General features: G+C 35.2%; 1 protein-coding gene across 23 annotated transcripts in view; it reads left to right on the top strand.

Moving 5' to 3' along the window:
- Nucleotides 1-23,662, top strand: part of COBLL1 (cordon-bleu WH2 repeat protein like 1) — a 151,129-nt gene that overhangs the window by 10,476 nt on the left and 116,991 nt on the right. For 13 of the 23 annotated variants that reach the window (XM_074337184.1, XM_074337183.1, XM_074337179.1 and 10 more), the window contains exon 3: nt 7,920-7,994. The exons of the other annotated variants lie outside the window; for them this stretch is intronic. In XM_074337184.1, the coding sequence (XP_074193285.1) occupies nt 7,920-7,994 (75 nt within the window). The remainder of the gene's footprint in view (nt 1-7,919; nt 7,995-23,662) is intronic. 23 annotated transcript variants of the gene reach the window in all.

The raw sequence follows: 23,662 nt of genomic DNA, 5'->3' as shown, positions 1-23,662 counted from the left end.
ATTCTAAAATTGGATATGCCAAGGCAGAAAAATGTTTTAAAGTGTTGTTTTAAAAATAATATGGGAAAATTGGGAGAAATGGTAATACCCTGTAGATATGTGATTTAGTTTTTTTGTTTTATATTTAAATACATTAAGTATATCTCAGTTGTGTATATAATACTCATTTACTCCCTTTCATTGAGCCCTGTGTGACCTGCTTATGTTTTTACATTACTACTTCATGGAAAAAAAAAAAAAAGATTAATTTCATAGGTTGTGAAGGGGAAATTTTTCCTGGATTTTTTCCTATTTTTGGTTAGCCAAGTAGATGCATGCTGTGCTAAATGTAGAGATAATTAAATGTTTTATTTGGGGACATAGATGAAGAAAGGAACAAGAAAATGGGCAAAATATATTCAATGAATGGAAGAATGAAAACCAGCAGTCTCTGATGGTGGAAGAAAAGGTGGGCCGTGCTAACTGCTAGACTGGGATGGCACTAAACTAGCATTTTGAGGTTTGAAGACTTTAATGTCTTATGTTCAATTGGTAACTCTGGTACCATTAGTTTGTGAAATACTTCTGTGATCTTAGGTTATTAGAAGTATTTTCTACTGAAGTCCATGTATCATCACTTTAAAAGTACCATATCGCTTTTTTGGGGGAACAACTCCATCCAAAATTAAATTGATAATTATGCTAATGGCAATAATTCTTTGCAATGGTGTTTATAGGTGACATCATTTATTCAGTATTTTAAAATAGACAACATATTCAGATTGCACAAAATTCAAAAGAGAAACATGACAAAATAGTGAGAGATCACCCTTCTGGCCCTCGGTTACTGTCACACAGGTTTTCTCTCCAGGGGCAATCAGTGTAACCAGTTCTTAAAAATTCTGGTAGGATAGTTTACCCATGCTGTCCAATGGAAATACAATGCAAACTACAAATGTGATTTAAAATTTTCTAGGAGCTACACCGAAAAATTCAATTTAAATGAAATAGTGAATAATGCAATGGTTAATATGATTCTAGTTCTACAAAGCAAGGATGTTGTTTTTAATAGAAAATATTTTGCACTGAGTCATATTTGAAACTTAAGTTAATTACATAATATTTAAATTTAAGTTCTTAATCATACTAGCCACATCGCCTGTGTTGAAGAGCCTTAGGTAGCTATTGGCCACTATATTGGACAGTGTATTTCCTTAAACTCAGGAGCAGGTGGCTGTATGCATGTATATAGTTTCTCCTTTTATACCCAGTTAGTGCTGCTGCTTTGTATCGTGCTTTTATGCTTAACACTATAACTTCCATTTTATTACATAAAGGGCTCTATTTTTTTCCCTGGTTTGTATTATCTTTGTAGGGTTGAATCATGATATATATAACCAGTCCCCTGTTGTTGGATACTTGAATTTATCTCCCCACCCCCTTTTTGCTATTTATTAAGTGGTCAGTTTTAGCATCTTTCATGCAATTTATAATCTGTGCTAATAGTCCTTCCTGAGATATTTGATTAAATTAAGTAGATTGTGAAATCCTGAAAAGCAGAGACCATATTCTTGACACTACTTCTGTGTGTACTGCTGGGTTTAGTTTAATTTCCTGCACATACTTAGATACATGATGATCAATTAGTGGATGGGTATTATTTGAATTTGTGTGAACTTGAGCAAGAGGTTAGAGTTGGGAATGGAGACCAGCAAATTGTCCACTAGAGTAGTAGAAGCTCTTGAAGTGGTTGGCCAAAGTATTGAACTGAATATTTAGAATTCATTTTTGCAGCCATTACCCAATGAATTGTTGTTAAGCCACCATTTACTACTACACCATTAAAAGGCTTGTAGTAAATCTCTCAGCACTCTATTATAAAATTCCATTCTTGGTTTGAAATTCTCCTTTAGCATATTCCCTGCAGTGGTATTTATAAAAAGAATATGCATTTCATTAGTAGTACAAGTGAAAATTCTGAGTAATGTAATTTCCATCTCAAACTTAGAGAAAAAAAGAAGTCTGGCCATCATGGGCAGGGTTTTTAACAGGACACAAGTGCTATATTATTATTTCTAGCCTAAATATTCCTATTTGAATAATGATAGAGTAACATATAATTTATCGACTAAGTTACAGGTTTTGAGAGTGAAGCAGGTATTCATTAGTTAATGCATATGAATTCTCATTTGCGTCAAGCTCCTGAAATCTAAATTGTTAAGAGTCTTGCATTTTGATTGGGTCCTCCTATTGGTAGAAGAAATTAGCCTTTTGATGTGAACAATAATGGCTGAAGAAAAAGACCGAATAATAAAGTGTATTTTCTTCCAGCTCATGAAAGAGAAGATTGAGAACTTAGAGGTATCAGGAATGGGAGAAATTAAATTGTCGAATAGGCATCTAGGAAAGAAAAATCAGTAAACATGCTCCTTCTGTCAAGAGGGTTTTTTTTTTGGGGGGAAGTTACACTTCATATTGGGTATAAAACTGTACATACTATTGTAGAAAACAAGTTTGTCCAATTTTTTGAAGAATGTTTTTGACAACAGTTGAGATTTTACATTGTCCCCAAATAAGATGAAATTCTAAGCCACGATTCATCAGGGGGAAAAAAAGGCTTAAAACAATGATCATTTAATGTATGGGCAGGTGATACAGCATTCCAGAAAACATTTTAAGTGAGCCAAACACTCTTCATTTAACTCTGCAATCTACCTTACAATTGTCGGATGCGATGAATCAGTACACTTGGCTCTTGGGCATTTAACAGCATTGGTTTTGGTTTCAAATAAAACTGGTCCAGCCAGAAGTCAGAATAGCACTCAACAGGCAGCTGTTGCAGAAGGGACTTGGAGACAGAAAACCTGGAATTGAATCTCTGCTCTGCCTTTCGCTGGCTTAGGTGCTTTCTTTCCCCTTATTAGGCCTCGGTTTTCTCTGTGCTAGAAGAAGATAATTATACAGAATGAAAATGTGGAAATAATAGCAGCAGGTATCAGGCATTCAGTTTATGGTAGGTAAAATTTAAATATTATCTACTTTGTTAGAAAACTGCCTTTTGTAATGCTGGCATCATTATTATACTAATTGGAAACCAAGGAATGAGGGAACACACACCCTGTTCTCATTTTTCTCTCCCAGGAAATGGAAGATGGGGTTGGTTTTCTTCATAAGTCCACTGTGAAAGTCCCCTGTGCCAGATGCAGGGAAAGTTGTTCCTAGAACGCTGAATACAAAAATGGGTACTAATCTTAATGAAAATCGCATTTCCTTCTTAGGGGAGAAAAATGCCCCCTCTGAGGTTAGGAATATGCTACCAAGGTGACTGCAATTATGATTGTTTCCTCACTTCACCAATTGTGGAGACTGCCTTACCTTTTAATATTCCACTTTTCTGTATAGTGAGAGTAACTGTAACTTCATTTCTTTGATTTTGTTAGGACTGATATTCATTGACTGAAAATTTTCCATTGTAATGTCATGCACAATAACATTATTATTCAGGAGAGGGAGTGGGAATTTGAGACACTATTCTAATCATAGGCTATCATATATTGAAGAGAACTTTTCTTTTTAACATGTAGATTAAAATCAGATCTTCCACCCCTTGTAATAAAAAAATGAGACATTATATTTTACCATAAATACTGTAGAATTAAGTGGTAATCTAGAAACTAATTTTAGTTATTGATAAGAGGAAGAGGAATCTATAACTCTTGACTCCTTCATCCTTAAGGGTGACTGAGACTGTATCATTTAATACATGGGAGATGAGTGGGCAGCATTTGTCCCAGGCTATGTGAGCTGTAACTCTTTTGGTCTGGTGGCAGCATGATGGCATAGCCTAAAATTTAACCCTGCACACCCTCCACTGCCAGCCTTTATTAGAGCAAATATAGTTAGTCTTGTTTATTTGTGTTTTCCTGGATTCTCTCTCTCTCTTTTAATTTTTTTTTGTAATATGGAAATATTTTCTATATTCTTGCAGGTAAGTTTTGGTGTCAAAAAAGAAAAGACTAATTTAAGATGTCTTAACAAAATTAAGATCTACTTTTTCTTAGTAAATATAATGAAAATTTTCAGGCAGAATGTGTATAGACTTTGCATTTGGAGTTTTTTTTTTTTTTTTTGAGCATGAAGATATTCCTAGTAAATTTACTTTTAAATAATGTGTCTTAGGAAAATAATATGGAGCCTAATTGTTTATGTAAAATAATATGGAGCCTAATTGTTTCAGAGGTTGAATGAATATTTGTAAATTAATTCAAATTTCCACTAATTAAAAAGATCTGGGTCACAGTAATTTAAGAACAATGGGCGGTGGTGCCTTGTATGACTGGACAGACAGGCGATGAACATTTATTGAACACTGGCTATTCACCAGGTGCTGTGTTAAATGGGTGACATGTGCTACTGCATTTCATAGTCAAAGACCACTCTGTAACGTAGGTGTGGTTGTTATACCCATTGTGCACAAGAGGAAACTGAGGCTTCGAGTGTAAGTTGTCCAGCATCACATGGCCAGGCGTCCATAGATCTGAGAGTGGAATCCAGATGTCATCTAAAATCCCTTTGACCACTTTGCATTCTGCTCAGCCCTCTCCCCCCCCACCCCCGCCCACCCCCAAGAACTCCCAGGTGTAGCAAAGCCAATATAATAATAAATAGTAGGAGTGACATTAAATAGGATGAAACTTTTTGCTGTGTTTTATTTTCTTATTTTACAAAATTGATATGCTTATGACAAAGTACTTGAAAGCAATAGGCATTATAAAGAAAAATAATCATTGTCTAGGCTACTTGGAGATTAACAATGGTTAGTTAACATGATTTGCATTTTAGCATTTACTAAGGTGAGTTCTGAATAAAATACAAGTTAATGTTTTCTATAAGAACAACTTTCATGGTCAAATAATATTTGGGAAAGTCTTGGTTAAATAAATTAAACTGTTATCTTCTCTTAAGGTCTTATCAGGGATTTTAGTATGCTAATATGCATGACTTCCAAAATGGAAACATGGAAACTAACATTTTCCCAATATATTTATTTATATCTTAAAACCAGTGTTCTTTCAGATATAGTTTAGGTAATGCCATAGATAGAATGTATCCTAGATTTTTAAATAAGCATTTCAGTTTTTAATTACATGTACTATTTTTATATTCCTTTTATCCAGGATTATATTATAGGTTGATTCAGTTATTTAAAGCTCGTTTAAAAATGCTTTTTGAAATAGTTGTGTAACAAACCATATGAGTATCTTTGTTTGTGTTTCCTTTTTTTTTTTTTTTTCCTAACCTTTCATCTGGTTGTTAAACATTTGTTCTGTTTCCAGTGAGATTATTAACCATGATAGGGTAGGAGTTTTAGGTTTGAGTGAATGTGATTCCACAACTGAAAGACTGCAAAGTCTGCAGCAGTGAGGAAACCAGCCCCAGTGTTTGTTATAGCTAGAAACTGTGAAAGCCATTACAAGTTTCAAAGAAATGTGTGTGGGATGGCTCAGTGACTTGCCATCAGGGAGAGACATGCCAAAGAAAAGGACATTCTTAGGGGAAATAGGAGTAGCCAGCTATTAGAATGAGCTGAGAAGTTAGGTGCCTGAGTGTGTAATTACCTGCTTGGTTTGGAAGTATACATTTCCTCAAGTGCAGCCTGTATGGTCCCCAGGCCAGGCCTGCCTCCTTGCAGAAGCACTGGGGAAGCCTGGAGGCCTGCGGAGTTCTGGTTATTAATCTTTGCTGTGGTCAAGGAGAGTAAGAGAGGGCTGGGATTCCCAGGCTCTGTTGAGCGGTGAAGAAACTGGGCTTGTGGATAGGTATGGATTTTGAGAAGGAGCAGTTTTAAACTTTTTAAACTTGTATTAGCTGAGGAAGATTGGGTTTGAAGCTACTTAATAAATAACTCTTTGTAACAACAAGAACAAGATATCTTCCTGGAAGAATCAATAGTTCCTTATTTTTTTTCTTCTTTCAACAGATACTTATTGAAAACTAACTATGTACTGGGCTGGGCAGTGGCAGCTAATTGTATTGAAAATATTACTGTACAGTACGTGGAAATTATATTCATGGAATAAAATCACTTTGGCTGGAATGAAAACATGATTCAATCTTATTAAAAATACACATCTTTGAACAACCTCCAAGGCAGCGTAAACAATACTCTCTCTGTTTTAAAATAAGGACAGTCCAAATCTCTGAAATGCCAGTTACTATGCAGTTTCAAATACTTTTTTTTTCTGTCTTGGTTAACATTACGTCTGGTTCCTCAGATGTCTTAATGAACCTTTTCAGAATGTCTGTGTGCATATAGAATTTGTAAATGTGGATGTGCCCTCTCCCTACCCTCCTTGAACTTTTCCCTGAGATTAGTTCTTCTCATTGGACTGTGGGAAGTTGTTAGCATTGACTTAGCTAGAACCGAGTATCAAAACTATCTTTCTGAGTCTGGACTTATTTATGGCAAGACTAGAGAATGCTACCTTCACTGGGGCAGTGGATCGTGAGGTCTGGTGAGGTGCCAAAAGGAAAATTCCTAAAGGGAATATCCAGCCCAGGAGGCCTGAGGATCATTGCTATAGAAGCAAGAGGTGGTTGGCTCTGGCCTGTTCCTTCTGTGCCTGGGGCTCCCAGGGCCCCCGCTCAGCAGGCACAGGGCAGAGCTGCCAGTTTGACATCAGGCAACAGTGGAGGTTATTCTTCATCTCTCCAGACTCCAGCAGTCACCGTTGTTGCATTAAATTTGTGACCTATCTACATAAAGTGATGGGAATAGCCTAAGGCACAGGCTTGGTGTTGCAGGGAGACCTGGTGTTGAATCCTGGCTCAGCCATTGTACGGTTAGGAAATTTTGGACAAATTAACCTCTTTGCATCTGTTTTCTCTTGTCTTTCTTTTTTTAAATCAAAATGAAGGTACCTATCTCATAGGCTCATGCCTGGGATTAATTGGAAGTACTTATATGTAACACCATGAAATATTGACAGAGTAATAAAACCCATTGACTATGATATTAATTTCACAATTAAATACTGTAGTTAAATTATTAAAGTTTTTGAACATCAGTCATATGAAAAGTTCACATGATTGATTTAAGCTGCCCACTCTCAGTTTCTGTGATAGTAGTTGATATTTGGTTAAGGATCATTGTTTCCCAAATATAAATAATACTGTTTTGTAACTCATTAGTTCATAGAATGTGATTCTCCGTAAGCAGGTTTTCTGGCCCTTTATAATCATTGGAAAAGGCTCTGTCTACCCGGTAAGATATGGAGATAGTGAGCATACAATGTGTATATTGTCAACCTTTATTCCTTTTTCCTCTAGGAAAGAAAATAACCAACTAGCCAAATTTGTTCTTTCACTGGACTTTATTGTTGGCAATGGTTTCTAATGAAAACACCTTATCTTTAAGACTACAAGACAATCCCCTCATGTATAAGAAGACTAGATTTTTATTTTGTACCTTCCCTATTCACAGCTTGGGTTACATCCCTTTTTTTCAGGAAACCGTAGTAGCAGAATACAGATGGGAACCTCTGTGTGTGACCACTACGTGGTCTCATACTTCCCACATCTGTAAACCATGGATAGGCCCTTTACGTAAAAAATTATGTGTAAGATGAGAACCACTTACAAATTGTTTGTTGCTAATACATGAAGTGATTCGGTTGAATAGGTTATGCATTTCTTTTCGCAATTCTTGATGAGGTTAGTTCTTTTGACAGCACAAATTCTCTTGGGTATGGAACATGAGGTGACATCTGCATGAAGGTGTTCTTTCTCATCGAGCCTGTTGGTGCCATCTTCACGTCACGCCGGTTTCATTTCCACATGGATACTTATCCAATTAAAAATTGTCAGTTCCATTTCTGAAGGAAGCCAGATTATTACCTTGGTTATAAGGCAAACAGCTGCATTTTTTTTTTCTTATTAAGGTGTCCCAACCAGGTTACCACTGGTCATAAATTATTGAAAATTGGAGAGAACCCTCAAGGTCACGGAGAAAGCAGGTATGATCATGAAGAGGGTAGCCCACTGTCGTGTGTTCACATTTTGAACTGGTGTGTTTTCCAATTAATGCAATCATTCTTATTCAAACTAGCGGTTATTTGAACAGTATGAATACTTGTCACACATTATTATTTTGTGATTTCAGAGAAATAGGCAATTTTAAAGATTTGTCAAGCATCATTGAGTTTCCTGACAATACTTGTATATTTTATGAAAGTAACAGCATCTTGCTCTTTGCACTAAGCTTTTCCAAATAGAGAGTTTATGAAAATAAAATATATATATATATATCAATGGCAACACGAACTGTTCCTCCTTCTCCACCTCCCCTGATAATTAAACAAAAACCTTTAAAAATCTTCCATCTTTTAAAGTCAAGGATGCACTTTAAATGAGAATCAGTAAAAACCTGGCCTCTGGCTTATAAACAGTAGAAACATATCAAGTTTCTGAACAGTTGTTTCCTTCTCTACTTAATATTCACTTTCTGTTTGACACTTTGGCACATTTCTTGACCTTGTTGAGTCTTCATTGCATTTTTCAGCTTTCAGTTTGATTAAAAAAAAATCACTTTCTATGTTGTCAAACCTTGATGGCTCCCAGTCGAGAGGGGGAAATGATTGTGATTATTTTAAATTCGTGTTTCTTAGATCATTCATGATGTTTGGAAAATGCTTAAAATGTTTGGTTTTCATTTGCATTTCTCTTAAAAATTAACTTCATGCTCTTTTTTAAATTTTTAAATATTTCTTTTTTAAAATTGCAATTGACATACAATATTATATTGGTTTCAGGTATACAACAAACAGTGATTAAATTCATACCCTTAATCTTTGTTTCTATGGTCATCTTTCTCTTACAGATTTTGTAAAATGCTCTTAATATGTACTTTGCTTTTAATATATAAAACATACTGACTCTTTATGTCTTATGTTCTAAATATTTTCCGAGTTTTATTATTTATCATGCAGCTTTATTTCTGAAAGCATTTTTAACATTCTAGTTTCAGCAGTATCAGTATCACCTGGGAACTTGATAGAAATGTAGCTTCTCAGACCCACTCCAGACCTAATTAATCAGAACGTCTGAAAATGGAGCCGAGCCGTCCATTTTAATATGCCGTCCAGGTGCTGCATTCCACATTAGCCCTTTACTCTGGTGTGATTTTGGGTTAGTTCCATATATATTTAAGACTAGATATCCTCATCTGTAATATGGACTGATATGAGAATGATCTGTATTATAAGCCAATGGTGTAGATTCCAAGTGGGTATTATATTATTACATTGCTTTCTAATAAGCAAGGGCTGAAGAAGTATACAGAGTGCGTGCTAGGTAGTGGCGGTGGTGTCTGGGGGAATGGTAGGAAAGTAAAGGGTATTGCTGGTTGTGATGGGTTCTACATAATGGGTGACACCAAGAAGGGCATAAAAATTCCTCGTGTGGGATGGCAAGGATAAACACTTTCAGTCTTGTTCAGGTTGGTGCCTTTCAGGTGGGTAGATACAATAGCCTATTCATAGGGAAACCCCTGAATTCCATCTTGACAATATGTGTAGAATTAAATTATTACAGTTCCATTGTTATATTGCATGAAATAAAAACTTCTGTCATATTTCTCTAGTTTAAAAAAATCTCACAGCAGTGTCCTAAGAAATTGAGGGAAGGCTAACTAGACTATAAAAGTGATATAAGGATTAATATCTTCATTTAAATGATAAAGGTTAATTTGTGTAGGATGCAGAAGTAAATAAATACATAAAATCTTATCAGATGTTGGGAAACTGGAAAAATGTTAATTTGCTCAACCTATTGATAAATTACTTTGTGCCAGAAAAACTAGGCTAAGTAGTGGGCACAAAAGGATGAGTAAGATGTTGATATGGCTCATGAGCAGTTCACGATTGGGTGGTAGAAATAGCCAAGTGATGTGATCCTGTCGATGGCAAGGCTAGGGATAAAGGCAGATGTGAATGACTGTGAGACCCCCAAGGCTCCAGGGAAGGGGAACCTCTTGAGCTGTTCTTGAAGGACAAGTGTCCAGCTCCAGGGGAGCTCTTATGAAATGCTGTAAGAACTCACTCTGTGATTAGTTCTGCTTGAATGCACCAGGCATCTTACAGTGAAGGTGACTTGAAGGCTGAGTGGAAGTTGCCACACCAGGAAAGGAAGACGGATGTTATAAATGGAGGCATAAACACACCAGAGTGCCCTGAATATTGGAGAATGTGGAGTAGTCAGTCCAGTGTGAGTGAAGCATGTATGTAGGTTGGGCAGGGGCAGGTGAGGCTACAGATGAAGCGGGCCCAATTGTGCAAGATCTCCTAATGTTATAGTGGAATGAAAGATTTTTTTAAAAGATATTTTTTGTTTTTGCATAAAAGTATTTTATGTCAGTTGGTGCTAGGTCTTTAGCTTCTCTCTCTCTCTCTCTCTCTCTCTCTCTCTCTCTTTCATAACCTATGCCATTACACTCATATCAGATAAGGAATTTACGTTAGGAGATCAGAAAAATGTTCATATTACAAGTTCATTGTTCCTATAACACCATTTTAATTGCGGTCCTATTCAGCCTTTCTCTGCATTAAACATTTTCAACCTGTAGTTTCAAAAGTTGGTTAGTTGATCCTGACAGAGCCTCTTCTACCAGTGGATGTGGACTGGAATTACTCTTGTTGCCTGAAGCGCCCTTGCTAAGTGTGCTTTCAACATTCACATACTCAGGTCTTCCCCACTGAGCCCATAGATTTTTCTTATGCTTCACTGGAGTCCTGCCCTGAACTTCTGGTAATTTGGCTGGATCCTGACTCCTAGCTAGCTAATCTTTTCTTTGTGGGCCTGGATTTCTGTGGCCTCTGTAACCAGCTGTGAACATGTTATGGATCGGAGAGACCCACTGGATCAGAGGGAACCCTGACCACGTCCCTAACCTGCTTCGACACATACCACAAGTGTCTTGAGACGTTGGCTACTGTGTTTTATCTACCAGGTGATATCCCTCTATTATAGTATAGATACCCTTTAGAACTGGTATTGAACCTATGCTTAGCAACTTTTGGGGGTTATTTTCACTTTGGTCACATGCTGGTCAGCCTTTTCTGTGCCAGCACCATGCAGCCTGCTATTGACTTTTACCCTGAGAGGAATATTTGTGTATTGCAAGGATTATAAATTGTTAAATCCTGTGGGCTCTTACAATATAACATCTTTTAAAATGTCCATTTCTTGGTGTTCTAGTTTAGGCCTGGGCTATTTCAATAGCCCCTTCTTGCACCTAGGTTTCATTTTTTAAGATTTAATATACTACATGGATATTTCTAAACGTTGAGTCAATTCATATAAAACTCCCCTGCTCTCCCAAAAAAGTCGTAGCTGGCTGTACAGTAAAGCCAGACTCTAATTGGCATTGGAAATGCATGGATGCCTGGCCCTAACTTTCCTTTCTGGCCTCATCTCTCCCCATCTCTTTCCACCTACATTTTATTTCAGACCTGGGAGACAGACTGTGGCGTCTCCTGAATACTGGAGAATTACATCCTCCTCGCTTTGGTCTAGTGTTTCTTCAGTGTGGAATTCTACTGGCCCAACTCACTGCCCAGAGGAATCCACACATTTTTCAAGGCCCAGTTCCAAATTCCACCTTCTCCTTGAACCTTTTATAGATCCTTGAGCCAGACATATCTCTTCTTTCCTTTTGCTTTCATGGTACTTTGCCTCTAACTGTGTCAGAGCACGCATCTCTGTCTGCTGTTTTTCATTTTGTTTTTATAAGCTGTTTTCTCACTAAGTTGTTAGCGTCTTAAGAACAAGATTTATTCTTTTTATCCACAGTAGCACTTGCTGACATATTTTTTCCATATGGGTTTTCAGTGATTGCTTTGTCCGTATTAGGATTTTGATGGCCTAGGAAACTGCTTCTTGCAAAGAGAGGCACAGTGGAGGAATTTGTGTTTGTCTAATAGTTGCCTATTTCTTCTAGCTCTTTCTTTCTCTACCTCTTGTACATGTCCGAGGCATCTGGGTAGATGCTTGTGAATGCTTAAGGCTGTGTGAAAAGGAATGGTTTAGGAGTGGGAACGCTCCTCATGGACCTTTAACTAATTAGGGTGGTTAGTAATGCTTGTTTGAAATTTGCTTGAAAATAGATGACAATCCTTATCATTTCTTGATATCATTAATACCAAGTACTGTGACAGCACTTTTACCTACACTGGCCCAGCTAATCCTCCCAACGACCCCATGGGGTTCACGTTTTACTCCTTTTTACACGGGAGGAAACAATGAGGCTCATATAGTTGTTTTGTTTTTTTAAGGGATAGAACCCGGTTCTTATATCAGGTTGGTCTGATTTCAAAGCCCACATTCTTCATCACTGTGCTCTCCTTTACCTGAACATTTTGGAAAGGATCCATTTCTGACCATACTTTCCTACTACGGAGATGAAATCAAGTTCAGCTTCAAAATCAGCTCACAGTAGACAAAGTGATATCAGTTTGTATACTCTTCTTCAAACTAGTGCTTATCAGCTTGTAGATAATGAAGATATCAACGGGGTAAATTAACCTATCAAATTGAATTGTAAATAAGAGAAAGAAGTTAAAAATGCAAATATTTGTTTAAAGACGTGTATATCGTGTGTAATCAGTCAATGGGCATACACAAAGAATTAATTGATTCTGGTGTTTCCTCTTTGTTGTATGACTAGAGGACAGTAATTAAGAGAGCCTGTTGCAGGGTGGTGGAAGATTTCGGGACAAGGAGAATTCATACAGTATTCTAGAGGTGGAGGTGATTTACTTTCAAATGAAGAAAAAGCTGTGAACTGAGATAATTTTTGCATGCATGTATGCCTAGTTTTTCTTTACATGCTGTTTGGAAGTTTTTGTTCTTGTCGTTGTTTGTTTTGTGTTTTTTCCTCTTTCTCTTTAACCAGGTAGAACTTCCTGTGAAGGATCTTTTGTGCTCAGAACTTTTGAATCAAGGCATCATTGTGGGAAAAACAGGATCAGCAAAAGGGATGCCTGTTTTCATTCCATTGAGATAAAAGTGAATGGAAAATTGTTAGATGTTATTTATTCAATGAACATTTGATGAGCACTTACTATATTCTGGACTCTCTGTTAGGACTGAGGATAAGACAGACCCAATGACTTTCTCAGAGTCATCTCAGCAGATAGTTAGGACCTTTGAATTTTACATATGACAACAAGAGTAATAATACAGAAATTAACTGTGTATTAAGACCTTATCAGATGCTAGGTCTTATGCTAAGTGTGTTAAACATATTAGAGCATTTTGTCTTTACAACAACCTTGTGTGAGAATTATGAGCTTTGTCCTTGTTTACCAGATGGAAAGAAAAAGCCAAAAAACAAAAAAAACCTGAGACAATGAGAGATGAAGCAAGTTCTCCAAGATCACACTTGGTACCTTATTACTGTGATCCATCCATTCAAAATAGCCACGATTTTAGTGTGGACCATGTGAAAAACTTTCTTTAGAGATTAGTTTTCTAAAACTTCTTTAAAAATATCATTCCATGAGTCTGTTCTGATTTTGCCACATAGACTTTGCTCTGAATCCAAGACGTGCCAGTTTTTTATTGGGTAACCTTGGGCAAATTACTTCGCAGAGCCTCTGTTTCCTTGACCATAAAATGTGGATTAAGACACATTTTTCATGGGTGTGTAAAGCATATTGTAGTTGGGCCCTAAAATTTTAGTACCCATTCTTTTTCCTCTTCTCCGTAAAATGACTCAAAATAAACGTGTGATCATATTTAAAAAGATAGTTCTGAATTTTTCAGGTTGAGCACTAACAATTTTCTTCTGAACAACTTGAGGAGGTACCAGCAGCCCAGTAAGTTCAGTTATGGCATTGCCAAGTAAACGGTGGACTTGGAATTGGAAGTTCTGTGCTCCGTTTGCTGCTTTGTTGTCTACTTCTTATTTTAAGAGGGATGAAAATGCTTTCATTTAATAATTAGCTGATGATTTTTTACAACTTGATGTTTCAACGGGCTACCAGTTTTGCAGTCAGGCAAAGAGAAATAACACCCTCGATGTTTCATTTGGATGATGGGAGTCAGTTACATAATAGGAATAAAGCTGTTCTATCTCTTTAGCTAAACTAAGCACGCATGACTGTAGATAAAATATTTCTTTACTGATAAGCTGCTTTACTGCCAGTTTGACTTTATAATTTTGTAACATTTGGTTACCCCTTGAAGTCTTTTGAAAGTTCATGGTTGTTTATCCAGTAGAGTAAATGGATGACTACAAAATCTTTCTTGTTGATTAAACAATGTCATATAACAGTGTGGATTTTCTTTAGGGTGCTACTCTGTTTAGCTGTGCTGAAAAACCAGATTTAAAGTAGCAACTGACTATATATGTGTAATACCGTATTAAATTAACGTTTCCGTGTACATCAATCCATTTGATAATATACCTGTTGAATCCTAATTAGAAGTATATGTTACTTTCTAAAATATAATTCTGGGAAAGTTGTTTAAAAATCAGTTTTTAAAATTTGGAAATTTAATTTTTGGTCTTATGTACTGAAAGAAGTGGCCTTTTAAAGGAATCATTGGTGAAACCTTTGGTGGGTGAATAATCAAGCTTTAATTTATTTGACTTTGCATAAGTGAACTTTATTTGGTTATGCCATATTTATGATGAAAATGCAAAAAAAAAAGACTGGTTCTGTCTTGATATACAACAGGTTGCAACTGCATAATGATACTTAATCAATGACTTTCTTTTTATAAGGTTTATTCTATATTAGAATAAAATCAAGGCCATACTTTTTAACAAAATCAACAAAAATTTTCAAGTGTTTACTATAAGCTAACCATTGCACCAAGAGCTTAACCAACTCAGGGATGGGTGCTATGATGCTTGTTTCACTACGGGAGACATTCAGGCAAGAGAGAGATTTGGAAGGTTGTGGGAGCAGCTGTATAGACCCGTTCACATTTACTTAACCACTAGTGTATCATTGCTTCTATAGTATTACAAAATGTTCACCTTTTATGAAGAGTTTTTTTTGTTTAAATGAAATTTACATTTAATATTTTATTCTAGAATATAAGGAGATAATAGACATAAAGTAAGTAGATTATACAACCTTAGGAAGATAGGGATGATGTATGCCTTACCTACTTTTCTACATATATGACAAATGCCTAGCACACAGTAGGCCAGATAATTCATTTTTTAAAATGGAATCACTTAAAATAGTTTCGGTAGAACAGTGGTATGCAAAAAGTCATATATATAATTTGAATTTTGTCTATAAAACGCATTCATGATTGAAAGGCATTCAAGTGTTCTGCACTAATTTAGTTCCTTGTATAATACAACAAATGTCAGAAATTAAAATGATTTTTGTTCTCTTTTATTTGTGATGGCTGGGTGTTGGTGCAAATAAGCCTCAAAACACATCTAATTCTTTTTGATGTCTGACAAAATGCTACCACAGAGAATTATGAATTTAGATTAGTAGCTATAAGTAGATGCGTCTGGAGTTTAACTTGGAGAATATAAATGAAAAGTTTTTCCCCCCTGGACTTGTGCAGACTGTTGTTTAAAGTTCTTGATTTATTCTTAGTCTTTACTTGATGACAGGAAGCTGGAGGTACTTTTTGGGTGTGCCATTTAAAAAAACTTATCTAGTGTTGACTCCATCCTCAGTGTCTTTCAGGCAAGGATTTTTAGAATGTAACTTTGATTTTTTTTTTTTTTTCTGTACGCGAGAGTACCTTTTTAAAATCAGTAGTCATAGAGCCAAGAAAACCGAGAGAGAAACTGATGCACTTATTTGCATTTGGGTATGGAAAGTCTAACCAAATATAGAACACTGGTCACACATGATGTATTGTAGCCTTCTAATAGAGTGTCTTTTTGTTTGTTTTTTTCTGTTTATTTTGTTTTGTTTTGTTTTGTTTTGGGGATCAAACCATTTTGTTGAGTGCCTTCATTGGAGGATTGGAGGGTTAGGGAGGTCAAAGAGATCCGAGTTCTGTCTTATGTCTTAGGCCCCTCAGGGATCTCTCCTGCTTCACACCTGACAACAAGCAAGTCCATCTTTAGATACATTGTATTTCATTGAATCTAAGATGCCATCAAATTTTAGATTCACCATTATTTTCTTTACTATGAAAAGAAAAAAACACTGCCAATTAAACTGGTACATTGTTCTTGACATTTTTTTATTAAGGCATAATTTATGTATGCTAAAAATTGTAATTGACCTAGTTTAATATTTAATTCTGCAAGTTTTGACACACGCAACCACCATCAAAATTGAGATATAGAATAATTCCATACACAATATAGTAACATTTAGTTTTAATGTTATATTTAATGAAACTGAAATGGATTTTAATTTGATATATTTTCATCATACCATTCTTGTGCATTCACAAAAAGGAACATACAAAGAAAATAATTTAAAAAATGCCTTACACGTCTCCGTATTCTGAGTTTGACTCTTCTTTCGAACTCAGAGTTAATGATTACTGTTTCACTCAGTCTTGTCCTTAGCAATCAAGAACATGAAAGAGGATTCAGCATTTCTAGAAATATGTTCTATTGCACCTGGGACTTTCTTTCAAGTTCCTTATGTTTGTTACACAATTTTCAGCTACCGTTTTTTTCTTTGGCTAACTCTAGGTTTTACTTTTTCCTCCACTGAGTCACATGTCCCTGGAAGTTAAACAACTTCTGTTTAAAGTCAAAGTCAGTACTTTCTGACCAATTGATGCTTGAAGCCTTAATGATATTCTTGCTGGATGCATGAAGTCATTGGTCTCATCAGCTGTTTGTTGCTTTCAAATATCCTCGTCTTCTCCAAGATATTTGGCCACTTCTTTGCCTCCTGCCATTTTGCTTGTTTGGCAGTACCAACATGTGTAGCATAAGGAAGCGCATAATTCCCCAAGTATTATGTGGGCATCTGGGACCACATGTGGGCACACCTGCATCGTAACTATCACCTGGCCAACATCGATTAAAAAATGCCACTGAGTGTAAGATACAACTAGACATCATACTTGATTAGCAAGTGAAAAAAGTGTGCATTAGAATTTGTAAAATATGGTGTTATGTCCACCACTGCACATTTTTATGCACGAGTAGATTGAGGTACAATTAGTTTAGCATGATAGAGCTACTTAGGAGCAAAGCTGGGGCCAGACACTCGGCTTTCATCTGTGCGAGTTTGAAGTTCTTTTTATAATACTGTAGGAGAGATGTTTCGACCTAACAGGAGATTGGTGTGGTAGCAAAAGTATTGGACTGGTGGTCAGACATTCTGGTTCTGTGCTTACAAACCTGTGACTCTGGAAGTAATTTATATTCCCGGCATCTCATTTTTCTCATTTGAGAAATGGGATGATAATGATACCTACTTCTGAGGATTGTTGCAATGATTTTATTTAACTTTTATATGGTACATGCTTCATTATCTAATTACTATTAGATACTTTCTAATAACTTGGATTTTTAGAAATTAAGCTTTTTTAAAAAAACAAAGTTTCCTGATAAATATTTGCTCTAGAAATATGACATATAATACATACTTATATTTTTAGAACGTAACCCCCCCAAATCTAATTTGCAAATTTCTTTTTAAGAAAAAAAAGATCTTGAATTGAATATATCGCAAATACCAGAAGGAAAATATTCCACCAGCAAGCATTCAGAGATGTTTGCTTTCATTAGAAATAGAGGTAATGAAAATCTTAAGATTATAGAATAATATAGATTCAGGTTGAGATCTATAAAAGTAGATGATTCATTTTTTTTTCTTATCCAAATATATTTTTCTTTCATACATATGAAAATTATCTAGTGATAGATGAATTTAATGTTTTACCTTTCCTGAGATAAATAACATTTTCTAAACATCTCAAAGTGAGATACATATTAATGAACTATTGGGCATATATTTTGAAGACTTGACTTTTAAAAATTCTTTGTTAGAAAGCTTAAATGAACATTACTAGAATTATATGATGCTTTAAATGTAAAAAATCCAGTTATAATATGAAGTATATGTCATGTGAACATATTTATTGTATGAAATTTTGAGCTGAAGTTTTATAGACATGCTTTTGTTTGAAAGATTAAATATGATCAGAGCAACATACAGTGCTAGAAAGATGCTTACTCTGGGTGTTTCAAAAATAATAAATAATCTTGTGTTATATTTAATGAAAATGACTGAGTATTATAGTCTGTAATTGAATGATTTATTCAGATACTTTAAAATGAAATTTGTGTATAATGTTGAAGCTCAATTCTGTAACAGTCCAAGAATATGCTGTGTCCTATTATAGGTACATCAATACATTTCTGTCTATAATTGATAATAAGTGACAGATTTTTAATGAAAGAATTGAAAGTTTGTTTTGTCACTATTTATGTTCTTCAGAGCCAAAAATGTGAGGTTTACTAAAAGATAAAATCAGTTACTTAGAGGTTAAATGTCATCTTGTCATTGCCATCGTTGGGTTTTTTAATGCTCTGAGACTTGGCTATTAGTTTTTGAAGACCAATTCTTTAATTTTGAGCTATTTTACATTTAACCTGGGAAACTAATGCTGTAGAATTTTAGACCACAACACTGTTTTTATATTAATCTTCTGATCTTACAGATGAAGAATAGGGGACCCCCCCCCACCAGCATGACCTCCTCAGAAACAAGGATTTTGCTGTCTAGAGAAATTTTATTATATAATGTACAAATAATTCATCATGTTTGTTATTTAATAGAGAATATTTATTTTCTTTGTACTTGGGATTTTATTCCAAAATGGTTTATATGAATGTTCTTAAACATACCTACCAGAATATTAAAATACATAAACTGCATAAATCTTTCAACTTTGTTGCTTCAACAAAAATGTGGGAATAGATTGGTGAAGGTTAATTCTTTTCTTAAAATTTATCAAATATAAATTTTATTCATATCCAATTAAAATGATAGGACTTATATCCTAAGTCAGCAAAATATTGTTTTAGACAAGAATGGGAATAATTGAACTCTAATGTAGTGGTACTTTATGATGGCAGTATAGTCTTATGATTAAAGAATTACAAGTGTGGTCTAGTGCTGTTCCCGAACATACATTGAGACTATTTAGTGAATGTTGCAGAAAGTACCACATTGTTTAGCTATAAAAAGAAACATTGTTCTTACTTTTTAATACTGTGAATGGGGCTACAAACCAGCTATTTCTGGCAGAAACAGTTTCACTTTACTTAGTGATTGTCTGTTTCAAATGCAGTAATATAGAAAATACTATACTTTAAAATACTATGGACTTTTGTGCTCTATACTTCACCCAAAATTTCAAACTTAAAAAAGACAATGTGGTATTTTTATTTTTTAATGTACTTAAGTACATTACTTTTTTTTTTTACATAAAGGACTTATGTATTTTGCTAATCTTTACTAAATTTACACAGTACATTGGAAAACTGAACTGAGAATAAGGAAGTAAGTAAATAATGTAAGGTCAGAATAGCCAAAGAAGATGTCACATAGTTCAAGCATTTTTCTTGAAGGGCATGAACAGATTCCTTACTCAAAACTTACCAAATTTTTAAAAAACATTTAATCCTAACAGATATGACTGTTTGATTTCAAAACTAAAGTCAGGTTTTAGAAGTAGTGATTAAGAAAAGTGGAGATGAACTATGACAAATGTGACACACTAACAGCAAGTAGTGATGGCTGAAAGAGAGGAGACAGAAAAGCTATTAGAACTAGACTCAAGAACTCTACGTGAGGGCCCATACATATCAGTAAGGTCACAAGATATTATATAATCCAGCAAGGACATAGCATTAAAAATAATATTTACCAAGATAAGAGCCCAGAGACATCAAACTAAGGTTAAATGTGCTGAGTATATTTTGAAAGGTTGTAAAACTAATTATAGACTGGGCTAGATGAAAACCTAGTTTATTTCCACAAGTATGAATTGTACAGAGACATTCATTGACCCAAGGATATTATTTAGAATAAAGTTAAAACAAAAAACACTCGACCATATGGAAACAATAATTGAATTCTCCTAAATGTTAAGGTAACAAAGAAGGAATCAAAATAACAATTATAGACTATTTAGAAAACTATGCTCATATGATAATAAGCTGTACCCCGAAGCAAATATGTAAGTATACATACTGTATTTTCATTATAAAAGTGGAAAATGAGAACATGAACTAAGAAATTCAACTTATGATGGTAAAACAAAACAAATGAAAGGGGAGGTAGTGATTAATTCACATATAAGCAGGAATTAATGATTTAACAAATAGAATTAAAAACGATGTCTTTTTTTATTTTTTTGAGGGGGAGGACAACACAGATCTCTTGCAAATTAAAAAAAAAAAAAAAAAAAGACCAAAAATGTTGTAATGAATTCCAAAGTTTATATGTTACAAGAATAATAGCTATAACTTATGACGAAAGGCTCAAAATTTCAAACAAAATGGATGACTATCTAGAAAATATATAAAGTAAAAATTTGAATCAATCAATTATAAAAAAATATATGAAAAATGTTATCAGAGGGCTGTCCTCCAAAAGGCTCTGGAATTAGTCATGGAGGCAAGCTTATTCGGCCTCCTAAGGAATAGATAACAATTAATAGCTTTATGAGCATAGACAAAGCTAGGAAGTTTCTTAGTTTATTTTACATAGTGAGCACGTCTTTACTGACATTTTACAAAGAAATTGCACAAAATGAAAGAAGCCATCCTCTCTTATGAGAATAGAGCTGTAAAAATGCAAAACTAAAAATGCAACACAAAGTCCAATTTATCAGCATATTACTCTGTCCTTGAATAGGATTATTACAGGAATTCAAAAATGGCTTAATAGTTGAAAACTCTTCATGTATCACTTTAATGAATCAAAGAAAAAATCGTGCTCAATATTACATAGTTTGTAAGAGACAGATGTAGGCGTCATACACAGTTTTATGATGTACCTACAGTTAGCTAGGCACGATCCATGCCTGGAAAGTCACTCTTAGTTCTCCTTACAAATGAAAATACTTACCGTAGACTTCTCTGAGGTCATCTACCCTGCCCTAGCTCCCAGTTTTAGGAAATACCCATCTCACTCATTCAAAGGGCTCACAACCATCATAAGTTATATCCATGACTTTATGGTTGTCATTCGTCCGGTGACTTTGCTGAGCACCTGCTCAGATATCTGGGGAGACAGGTCAATAAGAGATGGTTTCTGCCTGGAAAAGCTCCTGCTCTATCAGTACTTCTCAATTCTGTAGAAAACTGTTTTTGAGAATATATAAGGTTCTTTTTTTTCCCCTTATAATGGTCATTTTTTTATTCAACTCTATTAGAAAACAATATCAATTCATTGGTTTGATGTTATTGCTTAAAAGAAGTTCAGTTGATTAAAATATATCAGTAACACATTTATGATGCACTAATATGGAGGAAACCTTGAAAGGAAACAAAGATTGAGAAAGATCATGTGGTATAACAGGAGAACTCAGACAGTGAGAGAACTATTCTTTATGTAACTGAAGTGTGCGTCCTTGTAACTTCTGCTCTGTAGTTATATAGGTATAGTTATCTACATATAGGTATATATAACTCTGTCCTCTAGAGAGACAAAACATTAAGTGGTCTTTCCACCATGAAACAGCTCTTCTCAAAAGATGGATAGCTATTCTCAAAAGATGATGGAAAATTAAAAACTTAGAAATTGAAGGATATTGATTAAACAATATATGGGGCCAATAGAAAATATTATAGTTAATGAAAAGTTAGCAGCTTTATCATTGAAATCAGAAATGAGTCAAAGATACCTGCCATTCACCATTACTATGTAACTTTTTTCCTGAAAGTTTTAGATAGTGCTATTATATAAGAAATGGCAATGTGAGGTATACAAATTTTAAAGGAGTATCTGTTTCCCCCTCCTCTCTCTCTCTCTCTCTCTCTCTCTCTCTCTCTCTCTCTCTCCTCCCCCTCCCTTTTTCTCTTCCCCTTCCTCTCTCCCTTCCACCTCTTTTGGTAAATAAGCTACGTAATACCTAAGAGAATCAAGGGAAAACATTTAAAACAAATGAAAATGTCTAGAAAGGTGTCTGGATATAAAAGTTAACTTGCACGCACTTATTAGAATGGCTAAACGTTGAAACAACACCAGCTGCTGAAAAGGATACAGAGCAACAGGAACTCTCATTTATTGCTGGTGGGAATGCAAAGTAGTACAGCCACTTTGGAATAGAGTTGGGCAGTTTCTTACAAAACCAAACAGGCATGTTCTTAACCATACAATCCAGCCATCACAGTCCTTCATAGATGCCCAGAGGAACTGAAACCTTAAATGCACACAAAAACCCACACAAGAGTATGTGTGCCAGCTTTATTCATAGTTGCCCAAACTCGGAAGCAAGCGAGATGTCCTCCAGTAGATGAATGGATGCACAAACCATGGTGTGCCTGTACAATGAAATATTATTCAATGATAAAAGTGAGTTATCCTCATTGAGTCAGGAACAGATATAGGGGAAATTTAAATGTATGTTGCTAAGGGAAAGAAACCAATGTGCAAGGCTGACTACTGTATGATTCCAACTATATACATTCTGGAAAAGGCAGAACTATGGAGACAGTAAAAAAAAAAAAAAAATCAGTTGCTAGAAGCTTCGGATGGAGGACGGAGGAATGAATAAGTGGAGTATGGGGTTGTAGGGCAGCGAGCTATTCAGTATGATACAGTAATGATGAACACGTCATTACATGTTCGAAACCCATAGACTGTACAACACAAAGCATGAACCCCAATGTTAACTATGGGCTTTCATAATAATGTCTTAATATTGGTTCCTCGGTTGTAAAAAGTGTCCCACACTAATACAGCATGTAAATAATAGGGGAAACCTGGGGGTGGGCAGGGTACATGAGAACTCTGTACTTTCTGATCAATTTTTCAGTAAACCTCAAAATGGCTCTTGAAAAAGTCTGTTAATTAAAAATATTAATATAGAAATGTTTACATCTTTGCCCCTAGGCCACTTTAGGCCATCGTCATTTACTTCCAAGTCAGTGGGATCAACAGGGGAGGGGAGAATATGAGATGATGTGAGAAAGAAAATATTAGCCCTTCTATTAATACTGGTAAGTAACTTTAAAAAAAACCAGAAGTTAGACTTCATCGATATTTAAAATGTGCATTGGCACTGAGGAGGTCACTGAGTTTGTAGCTGTCTCTGTATAGTTGTGCCATGGGAGGAGAGGTCAGTGTGCAGTGCTGGGGGCACCATGCTAACCTCACGTGGTTATTAACTGTCAGCATATTGTAGTTTACGTGTCCCTGATAAGAGTTTTACACATCATATTATTTATAAACTAATCTACATGATGGACAGATATGCATATCTGCAAAGAAATCACACACTGAACATGATAAGAATACAAGCCCAGTGAACTACGAGAAAAGAGCAACACTGGCAGTTGTGATCACAGTATAAGCTTTCTGTCAGCTGTGTTATAAAAGCAGTCAAATTTGATAAGAATTAGAGCTTAAAAAAACAGTTATCAGACCATTTGAAATAAAGATTTACATCTATTTTTACTAATATACTATTAATAAATGTTTCATTTTATCATATT

The sequence above is a fragment of the Rhinolophus sinicus genome, linkage group LG01 (genome assembly GCF_036562045.2).
Source record: "Rhinolophus sinicus isolate RSC01 linkage group LG01, ASM3656204v1, whole genome shotgun sequence".
In the NCBI taxonomy this organism is placed as follows: Eukaryota; Metazoa; Chordata; class Mammalia; order Chiroptera; family Rhinolophidae; genus Rhinolophus; species Rhinolophus sinicus.
Note: the sequence above shows the minus strand (reverse complement) of the source record. Positions and strands in the feature narration are given on the sequence as shown.